Below are 11,300 nucleotides of genomic sequence, written 5' to 3'. Positions count from 1 at the left end.
CAATGGGGAAAGAATGTCCCGTTTGTCAGGATGTAAGTACCAAATATTGCAATTAATCAGACAATAATCAACTTTGTCTTGGTAACATAATGTAAACAGTACGTTATTATTATTAGTCACTGAATTCATTACAGAAGGCTCTATTACACATGGCATCATAATGTTTATTCTTGGACAGATGCAAAATTGTAAAAGAAGCAAACTATATTCCTAACACATGACTAATCATACTGATTGACCTTTGATACCTCATATCAACAGAATTGGGTGTCAAAAGAGGTAGATTTGTACTTTTGAGGAAAAACAGCTTCAAAAACTCCAATAACCATCTCAAAACGGACCGAAAAGACTGAGAATCACATGAAATATATGTCTGCAAAAGATTCAAATCCTTTTGAGAGAGAAAAGGTTGAAAAACATGTGTGTGTCTATGTAACTACATTTACAAGAAATACAGTTACAAATAGAACTGATTCCATGTTTTTCAGACTCCATCTCTAGTCTCTTATGATGCTAATTTTGGCCTCGTGCACAAAATATCTTCGGGTGTCAGTACTGGTCTTGAAGCAAGACACAAAGGCCCATACTTCAAAACACAAAGAAAGTTTCTAGACTTTGTGGAAGATTATGCTATGGATCCGAAGAGTATTGTAAGTTGAATTTGATTATGTTTCATTAGCTACCTTGAGAGACAAAACATATAGAAGAACATGTTTTGGGGGTGAAAATGTTTAGTCACATTATCTACTAAACATATTTAGAATTATATAACATCTCATGTAAGGTTCTCATGTAAGAACTGGCATGTAAAGAGATTCTGGTCAATTAGTCTTGTGGAATATGTTATTTATCACACATTTGTAGTTAAAATAGAAATGAGGGTAGACCCAGATTGCCCACAAACCGAAAGAGAAAAAAAATAATCAAGTGTCTGTCACAAGAGGATGTCTGGTGTCATCAAGTGAGCAATAATTCTTGTTGCATTTCTGTTAATTTTGTTTTCTAGGATTGTTCAAATTTCCAGGCAGGCAATGTGTTGAGATCAAAAGTGAAAAATTCTAAACTTGACATCACTGGTGTATTCGGATCGATCTGCAAACATGACATTCCACTTCTATTTTTGAATATGACCAAAGGAGAAAGGTGAGTAGTCAGGTACTTCAATTGAGTTCTTTTTTAAGGTACCGGTACAGTCTGGCCTAATGAGATATTTTCTGAATAATAATACACATAATATATAATTAAAGTTATAGTGTCTGAAATCATGTATTCAATACTTCTCCGTGACATTACGTTTGTTTAAAGGGATTGTTTCACGTAATTGCATAGTTTTCTATGGAGCATTTCCGGTTGTTCACTGTGACGTCATCGAATTGCTAAAAATCGAGTATAGCAATAATGAACAACAACACTCTTTACATGGATAGTTGTTGCAAGGATACACATGGTTAATTAGGTCCCTCATCTCATAACTCATGTAGCATGCTGACAGTACCTTAATATTTTTCATTCACAAATTGACTTTAGGAAATGCAACAGCTATTGTGGTTTCTATTTTCAGTCTAGTATATTCAGCATTTCTAACTGAGCAATTTCTGAAAGACAGATCTGAAAAGTTAACAGTAACCTATGATATAGCCTGTTCTCTGGCTTCATATTTGATGGTATTTTCATGAAATTTTACATTTGTTGCAATAATCAAGCAGACTAGATTAAGTTCTTGACTGAAATACAGTGATTTTATGATATTTATTTAGGGTTATTCCTTCGAAGTCAACTTGAAACGTTTGTGAGGTTCAAGGCTACATAATGGATTAAGAAGTCTATTGTTTAGAGCATGTGGCTAGGGTCAATGAGAAACTCAGATCCTGAACTTTATTCCCTGTATGACTCAACTCGACTGAAAGTCAGTAAAACATGTAGTAATCCATAGTCTCATGCAATATTGATAATTTTCTTGATGTTTATATGTAAAAGCTTTTTTACTCTCTTTTTAGAAACGCAACCCTGATTTATTGGCAAAATGCAATTTAGCTGTTCCTGTATTCCACAGGTTTGCTCATATAATGTCTTGTCAGGTAACTTATTTTAACTATGTACCTTCGAATCTTCTATAATGAAGGTTGATATTGAGATCTCGATCTTCCTTGTTTGTACTCTGATATGGAGAACACCAAATGGGTAGCTTTGAGGTAAGAGCAGTTGTAGATGTATGTAAGGAAGTCTTCTGTATTAATTTTTGATGCAATCAGTAACTAGTAATTACATATTTTAAGGATATATGATATAGGTTGTATTATATAGCATTGGTTGTGTGCAATGTTTATGTTCTTGCTTCTATCTATTGTGGGGATCACGTGGCTAAGTGGGTAAGACGCTAGCTCGCTAGCCTGGAGGTCAGGTGTTCGATCCCTGCATTGGCCAAGAAAGTTCATCCAGATTTTCCGGCGTGGTTCTCCCTTGTCAGTGATGCAGGACGGAGGGGCTGACAAGGAAAGCTGTCTAGTCGTTCGGATGGGACGAAAAACCGAGGTCCCGTGTACACATTGGCGTGCACGTAAAAGATCCCTTGGCAGTTGGAATTCGATATAAGAGTAGGCCGTAGTGCCGCTGTCCGGGCAAAATTTCCCACATAGCACACTGTATGGCGTATGCCCGTCTTCATTAGCCCAGGTTAGGAGCAGAACAGTAGGACGTTAAACTCCATTTCATTTCATTTCATTTCTATCTATTGTATTATTTTCAGCTGAATTTTGGACAACGCTATGTGGAATTTACTGGTTTATGTGACGGAGAGGGAATTGAACGATTTTGGTCTTTCCTACGTCCATTTAAGAAAATATCAAAAGAAATGACTGTAAACAATAGAAATGACCTCCTAACTGAAGCGCTTATGTATAACTCTGATAAGAGTATAGTGAAAATAGGTAATATATCATCTTGTTTGTTATATTTCATGCTAAATATATGTGGCTTAGCTGTGTTTGGTCAATAATCCTCGTAGGGGCCTGACTGTCGGGTGAAAAAACATTAATTAAAATAATCAAAATCCCAGAAATGAAACCGAATAACAATTGTTTGAAAGATTAATAACATGAGTTCCAACTGTACAGTTGTCTCTTTCATGGATTTATAGATTTCATAAATTCTTCTTTTATAGGACAGAAATTGAAGTCTAAGTTGGAAGAAGCCAAACAACTAAATGTAAAATGCAGTAAAGAGTTGAACACTCTACTAACGTGCAAAAATCTAGGTATAATTCAAGAAGTTTTCTCACTGAACACTTGCACTAGTAAGACAGACGTTTTCTGACCAGCACAATTCACCATGGCTCGCCATTCGAACACAAATACCACATTGTCCACATTGTACAGCATGACAGACTTTCTGGTGTTACTAGTAACCAATATATACTCATCATGCTCAATAAAGTTGGAAAAGTTGTAATCATGAAACAAAAATGTTACTGAAATATCAAGAGTTGAGAGAATAATTGAAAGTGACCAACATATTATGATTATGAAGCTTTTATTATAAGCCATGTTGTCAATCCTGTAAATTTGACAAAAACGTACCTGGTGAAATTCTTTTTCACTAAATGAAATTGTTCAATATTTGGCTACTATTTTTCAGACTACTTTGATATTGGAACATGGTTTTCTATTTTGAAGAATCAATGTCAGCGGAATAATGGTACAAAAGGTACATTTTAAATTAGCTATTTACCTTTTTGTCATCAGTGCCAGGCGTCAACTTGACATCTCGGGTGTTCAAATAATTTGTTTATTTGGCTATAATGCTTTCAAATTTGCAAACACATCGTTGTTCAAGGACAAGAATTGGTATTACCAACCAGCATATTGATGTCCATGACTAAGAGACATTTTGTTTTGGTCATTTAAATTCTACTGCAGTCAAATAATGCTTTTGCTGACAGCCTGGAGGGATTGTTTGACATAATCAAATATTCTTGCTTGTAGATGGATACTAATTTTAAATTCACTCATGATTTCATCAGTCCACTACTACCCTGTCATCAACCAGGGGTGGGCCCAGTGTGGCCGGGTGGTAAGGACGCTTGCTGCTCATGCTGGAGGTCTGGGTTCAAATCCAAGCGTGGGAAAGGATGGACCTGGTTGCATGATTTCCAATTGGATTCCGGTAAGCGTTGGTTCATGTTCAAAGGAGAGCATGTTAAAGACACCTTGGCAGTTTGAAATCGATAATAAGAGTAGGTGTCGCTGCCATGGCAAAATTCACCCTCATTACACATGTCTGGCATATGCCTGTCTAGTTACTCAAGTATAGCTCTGGAAAATGGGATGTTAAACTCCATTTCATTTCATCAACCAGGACCCCAAAACAATATCTCACAATGATATAGGCTTCAAACTGGAAATTATAAAACATCTTAGAGAAGGAATCGTGTTTGGAGCTAGTTTCATGTTAATCTCCTTTTAATTTGCAGATAACAATAAAGATAAAATTCTTCATAAACTCCAGCAACTGGCTATAGAAAGACACCATCTTTGTGTTATGATGAAAAAATATGCTGGTAGGTATAGTATGTCCTAAGTTATAAGTGAATGTGCTGTGTTGATCATTAAAGAAATTCTTTCACGTAATTATATAATTAACAGACGATAGTCTGATTTCAGCTTCATTTGAGAATTTGTCTGAGATTTCTAAAACTTCCCGATCGATTTCTACCGAGCAATAAAATCCTTAAATGTGACGTCATCAATTATTGTCGATAGGGAGGTCGTAGAAATCTCAAACAAATTCTCAATTGAAGAACCTGGCTTCAGTCTCAATTGAAAATTTGTTTGAGATTTGTACGAAGTCCCTAGGACCTGCCTATCGATTCCTAACAATTTGATGGCCTCACATTGAAGCATTTTTAAAAACCCAATATAAAATTTAACTGACAAATACTTCTTGAAACCGAATATTCAGATTCAAGTTTTGGCACTAAGTCAAAACACTGATTTTGTCAATCCCTGACTGTTGACTAAGTTTCTCATACTGCTATTTGAAATGACAAGTTTTCCCATGCACTGCCATATCGACACAAAAAAGCATTAAAAAAAATATTTGTAGCATGTAAAACGGGTAAATTGACTCATAAATGGTGATTTGTTGTTTTTTCTTCTTCAGATGGACAACACATATGGAAAAGAATTTGTCAAAATTTGTCGAAAAATACAGCTTCTATAAAGAAAAAAATGGTAAAACTGAGTATGGTGACGAATGAAGAATTTGACTTCAAAGAAGTTTGTGACATGTCATCACCATTGTATTCTATGAATAACATAACAGAAGACCAAAAAAGGGCAATTGAAATTGATTGCAAAATAAAAAGAATCAAATTTGAAATAACAGAAACTGAGGGCGAAATCCTCAAATTATCCGATTATTTTCATCGACAAAGTGAAGATATTCACAACAATATTTTGAAACGAAAACCATATTTATCCCCAGCTTGGTTGTAGAAAGTGGTATAAATGTAACCAGTGGACACTGCTTTCACTTCCATGGCACCGTTCTGATGGAAGATAAAATCAAATATGTAGTCATAATTTACCACTGTGAGGATTGTCCTCAATATCAGCACATTGTCCATTACCCCTCCATAGAAACCACCTTCAGGTATAGCAAAAGACAAATGGCGCCTTAATGGCACCCCCGTGTTTTGTTCAAACAAACAAAATGCTCTTTGGTTAGTTTGGGGTTCTTCTGTTAGCTCAATAAAAAAAGGTTGCTGGGATGAAGGTAGCAGTTTCAGGACAGTCCCCGCCTGGTATCAAACTCTTGGCACCCATCCCTAAAAGTACACCACTGTCTACGTAGTCAGTAAATCGAGCTGCTGGATTAGCACCAGAATAAAGACAGCTATTTCCTGTAATCCCACTTCGTATGCTATACTATCTTTCCCATACATGATATTGTAGAGCTGGGGTCCTGTTAACGCAGACATTCTGAAGTCAAATTGCCAGTCCATGTATTTTACTTGTCTGTGGTTCAGAGTGTAACGTTTTCCATCCGGTTCAACTAATTGAGGTGCCCTTTTAGAAGGTTTGGCATCGCCTCTGTAATCAAGCGTTGAAAATAGATTTTTGTCTACTTTTGGAAACTTCAATTTGGTTTTTGTAACTGCCGGTTGCGTAAGCTGTCTTGTACGGCATTAAAAGATTCTCCACCATATATAACCTTTTCAATTAAAAATTGAGATCCTTCAACTTGTGCCAAGTACCTAAAACCAGTTGGATGTAGACCGTAGTAAGGTACGTTATGGTTAGCTTCAAACCACATCTTTCTAGTATCAGCTCCAACGATTGCAGACGACATTGGATGGGGGTAAAATGTTAAACATTTATCACCACAGTCAACGAACCCTGCATCATAGCTTTCTTTTAGGATGTCACCAATGTCTTCTTGTAAAGCAATCGCTAGAGCGCTAGTGATTTCTAGAAATTCTACCAGATCAATAGGTCTGTAGGCAAAAGGAATTGGGTTAGGCCTGGTACGAAGCTCGAATAATTCGTGTCTGGTTGGGTTTGGTAAAGGCTGGACAATATATTCTTCAACTACTGGCGGTGTCTTGTCACCTCTGAATACAACCACCCTGGCTCGTCTTGCTGGAGTTGGTCCGTTCTGAAATTAAATATAAAAAACCCACCCTGAATGGCGGTAGTAGTTATGGGGCCTGTATAGGAACGCACTGATCTTAAACTTTGACCTCGCGACCTTGACCTTGGCCTTGGCTCCAGGACCCTGCACCGAATGAGCCCTATGACCTAGTTCGTCATGACCCTGTGACCTGGGATGACCTTGCACCGGGTGACCCCTGCGACCTAGTTCGTCGCGATCTTGCAAAAAGAGTTGTTTCCCCTTCCTTTGGTCCTCTTGTCCCTTCTTCTTCTTCTTCTTTTTGTCTTTCCTACTTCTTTCCCGTGCGCGCGCCCCCCTCTTTCTCGCCCCCAACTAGGTCACGGGGTCATCCAGTACAAGGTCACGACGAAATAGGTCAGAGGTCACTCAGTGCAAGGTCATCCCCAGGTCACAGGGGTCACTCAGTGCAAGGTCATGACGAACTAAGTCACAGGGGTCATTCAGTGCAAGGTAAGGCGGCCAAAGGTCAAGGTCAGTACGTTCCTATACAGGCCCCTAACTACTGCGGCTGTCTGTCAGTTGGCGTCACGAGTCATGACTTAGACCGTCAACACATTTAACAATAATAAGAACGATAATACATATGCATCACACCCATCGACTTTATTACATGTTTGGCCTGGCAGTAGCGGTGGCTCAGTGAGTAAGAAATGAAAATGAAATGAAATGGGGTTTAACGTCCGACTGTTCTGCTATGACTGGGCTAATAAAGACGGCATACGTCATACAGTGTGCCATGAGGGAAATCTTGCTCCGCAAGTGGCACTATGGTCTGCTCTTATATCGAATTCTAACTGCCAAGGGATCGTTTACGCGTCGTCGCCAATGTATAAACGGGACCTCGGTTTATCGTGCCATGGGAACAACTAGACAGCTGTCCTTGTCAGGCCCCTTCCTGCACCACTGACAAGGGGAAACCACGTTCAAACCAACTGGTCAACGCAAAAATTAAAATATACGAAAATTATTATTATTATTACAAATTGCAGCGTTAGGCAGAAAGCGCAGTGTGTCGGAATCCGTCTTAGTGTCTTGTTATTCGAGTCCAAATAGTCAACAATGAAAATGGCGTCGAACGGATAAACTTATCTCTCTTTTGAAGCTAAAAGGTCGGTAAAATAAAACGTTACTGATCGATTCGGCTGACATTTGGTGTGAGATCATGGTTAGTCCCCCTTAACATCGTCTACAACTACGGAAACTGGTGCCGGTGCCAAAGTTCAATAGCGCCGAGAGACGCTAGCTCCCTAATCAGGGCGTCTCGGGCTCGCTCCCGATGTTTGCAGAGGGCGTCACGAGTCCGGTGTTTAGTCATTCGGATGGGACGAAAAGCCCGAGCGTCCGCGTACACACTGGCGAGCATGTAAAAGAAAAGGGGCATCGTATATCCGTTCAGATGGGACGAAAAACTTTGGTTCCGTTTCAACATTGGAGTTCACGTAAAAGAACCATTAAAAGTTAGAATAGGAAATAAGAATAAACCAAAATTGTCCCGAGAGAGAGAGAGAGAGAGAGAGAGAGAGAGAGTTTAACGTCCACTCGACACAAACTAGGTCATTTCAGGACTAACACATGGTTCAATTTTATTTCAATCATTCGCTTGCGCGTAGGGGTCTTTAGCAGTGGGAGGAAACCGGAGGACCCGGAGAAAACCCGCGAGGTTGGACAGGCGACCCTACTCCTTGTCACGTACAACCGGGGAATCGAAACCCCGCCAGTTGACTCAATGATAACCCAGTCAGTGCCGAAAAATAGAACGTTAAACCCCATTTCGTTTCATTTCAGTGGCCAAAATGTTTATCCATAATTTTCTTGCAATAAAAAGACATTTATCTGGACCACCCACTGATAATACTATTGTTAAACATACATTATGCAAGAGCTAAATCTGCCTATTGTCGGTCTTTCTTTAGGCCTGAAATGTTTTCTAAATTATTAATTAGACATTCATTAACTGATCCAGGCCATAATCAAGTCTCGATGGCATCGGATGTCTCCGATATAAAATACATTAGAGACGGTTCAGTTTCTAACAACTAGTACGGTGTTTGCAATTATTGCAACCTTCAAAGGCTAATATCTTCGCTCGAAATAGAGTAATTTGAATGAATTATTAATTTTACATTATCTATGTTCCAACTATTATAGCAAGAATGGCTAGCTCTTTATTTAAATCGTACATAATGTATCTTTAAATACAGTAATAATGTTATAGGAAGAACGACCAGCTCTGTATCAAAATCTTACATAATGTGGATGAGACGAAAAACCGAGGTCCCGTGTACACATTGGAATGCACGTAAAAGATCCGTTGGCAGTTGGAATTCGATATAAGAGTAGGCGATAGTGCCGCTGCCCGGGCAAAATTTCCCCCATAGCACACTGTATGGCGTATGCCTGTCTTTGTTAGCCCAGTTCGGAGCAGAACAGTAGGACGTTAAACCCCATTTCATTTCATTTACATAATGTATCTTTAAACACACAGTTAATTTAATATGGGTTGACAGCCTACAATGACCTAGTTTCTATCATCTAGGAGGTGTACTTACGGCGTGCAATATTGCAATGACCTAGTTCGTATAAGCTATGATACTCTACAAGTGTAATAAAGATATATTTTAACTTGAATGATGTCATATTAAAGGTCGGCGAGTCAAGGTGGCCATGTGGGTTAGACGCTAGCTCGCTAGACTGGAGGTTACGTGTTCGATCCTGCCCTTCGCAGAGAAAGGTCATCGGGATTTTCCGGCGTGGTTTCCCCTTGTCAGTGGTGCAGGACGGAGGCTGGACAAGAACTAAAACCCGAGGTCCTATGCATACATTGGCGTACAAGTAAAAGATCCCTTGGCTCTAGATTTCGATATAAGTCTAGGCCATAGTGCCGCTTTCCAGGCAAAAATTTAATCGTTCGGATGGGACGAAAAACCGAGGTCCTGTGAATACATTGACATGCACGTAAAAGATGCCTTGGCAGTTGGAATTCGATATAAAAGTAGGCTATAGTGCCGCTGCCCGGGCAAAAAGTCCCCCATAGCACATTGTATGGCGTATGCCCGTCTTCATTAGCCCAGTCGGAGCCGAACAGTTGGACGTTAAACCCCATTTCATCTTATATTAAAGTTCGAATATTTTCCAGAGATATATTACATGTCCGAAAAAGCTTGCTTACACGATAAAGATAAGATTTTCGTAAAGGTATCCGTATCAAAATTGGTCTACATCCACATTTTTCTGTCAGATAAGCTACTGTAAATGGTAAAAATTAAATATACAGTTTGTTCAATCCGCAAAATGAAATGAAATAAAACAGACCTGCAATAGACAGATTTAGCTGCACCATAATGCATCTTTAACTCGCTAGCGAATATTTGACATTCAAGCTGTTTAAATAGGCAGTTTTACCTCTTGTATAATATATGTTTTAGCGAGGATTAAAACATGGATAGATCAGCGCGCTAGTACCTTACCCACTCAGCCACCGCTTAATCCAATCCCACGATCTAGCTAATAAAAAATCCAAAATTTAGAAACAAACATATTTGTAAATAATATATGTTGATATATTTAACAAAGATATATGATCTATTAATATATATTCACGAATATTGCCTATTTTTGTTTGCTTCTCGTGTCATGGCTGTTATATATTTGCTATAATCGGGTTCTTCTCTAACTCTAGGGTACCAGTTATTGTTCAATGATAATGTCATTCTTGAATACATGCAGTTCTCACACTTGAAATCCCTCGAATACCATGCAGTCCAGATCGTGATTTTAGACTATATTAAATTTGAATGATATTTAGAGACTTGATAATCCGGATTGAGTCTACTACGTCTGAGGTAGAGGTTATTGTTTTAAAATGATTATGTGATTCTTGAATACATGCAGTTTTCACACTTGAAATCATCCGAATACTATGCAGCCCAGATCGTGATTTTAGACTATATTAAATTTGAATGATATTTAGAGACTTGATAATCCAGATTGAGTCTACTACGTCTGAGGTAGAGGTTATTGTTTTAAAATGATTATGTGATTCTTGAATACATGCAGTTTTCACACTTGAAATCATCCGAATACTATGCAGCCCAGATCGTGATTTTAGACTATATTAAATTTGAATGATATTTAGAGACTTGATAATCCAGATTGATCCTACTAGAATAGACTGGATAACCTGCTCTAATACGTCAGACTCGCTCCTACGTCAGACTTGCTCCTACGTCAGAATAGCGTAGTGACGTAAGAACCAGCCTGACGTCATTTAGAGCAGGTTCTCCAGTCTACCTACTAGAATTAGGCTACTCCTTGAAATTGGGAATATTATCCTTTGACGCCATCCCATCGCACGTGGTCGACGATTCAGGTGAGAATTGTGTATAATTAAAAGATAAAAAGCATGCTGCATTTTTCCCAAGAAAACGAACGCAAGAAAGTTCATCGGGATTTCCGACGTGGTTCCCGCTTGACAGTGGCAAGGGACAACACTAATGGGGATACGCGAGTGAAAAGGAGAATTTCGGAGTACAACGCATGTGCCGACTGCATAAAAAATATCTCAACCAATCATGACAGCTGAAACATATTTGTCACTTTAAATACGTCATGATTCTTCTCACACCACC

The 11,300-nt window shown here is 38.7% G+C and overlaps 1 protein-coding gene across 1 annotated transcript; it reads right to left on the bottom strand.

Annotated features, from left to right (window-relative positions):
* Positions 1–5,440: 5,440 nt before the first annotated feature.
* Positions 5,441–6,120, bottom strand: LOC126817769 (putative amine oxidase [copper-containing]). The gene is given in 3 exon segments (XM_050544914.1): positions 5,441–5,755; positions 5,757–5,887; positions 5,890–6,120. Coding segments are annotated over 3 exon segments (558 nt in total). The 5' UTR covers positions 6,002–6,120.
* Positions 6,121–11,300: the final 5,180 nt, after the last annotated feature.

This window comes from Patella vulgata, chromosome 4 (genome assembly GCF_932274485.2).
Source record: "Patella vulgata chromosome 4, xgPatVulg1.2, whole genome shotgun sequence".
Classification (NCBI taxonomy): Eukaryota; Metazoa; Mollusca; class Gastropoda; family Patellidae; genus Patella; species Patella vulgata.
The sequence above is the reverse complement of the archived record's forward strand: the minus strand, read 5'-3'. Positions and strand labels throughout refer to the sequence as shown.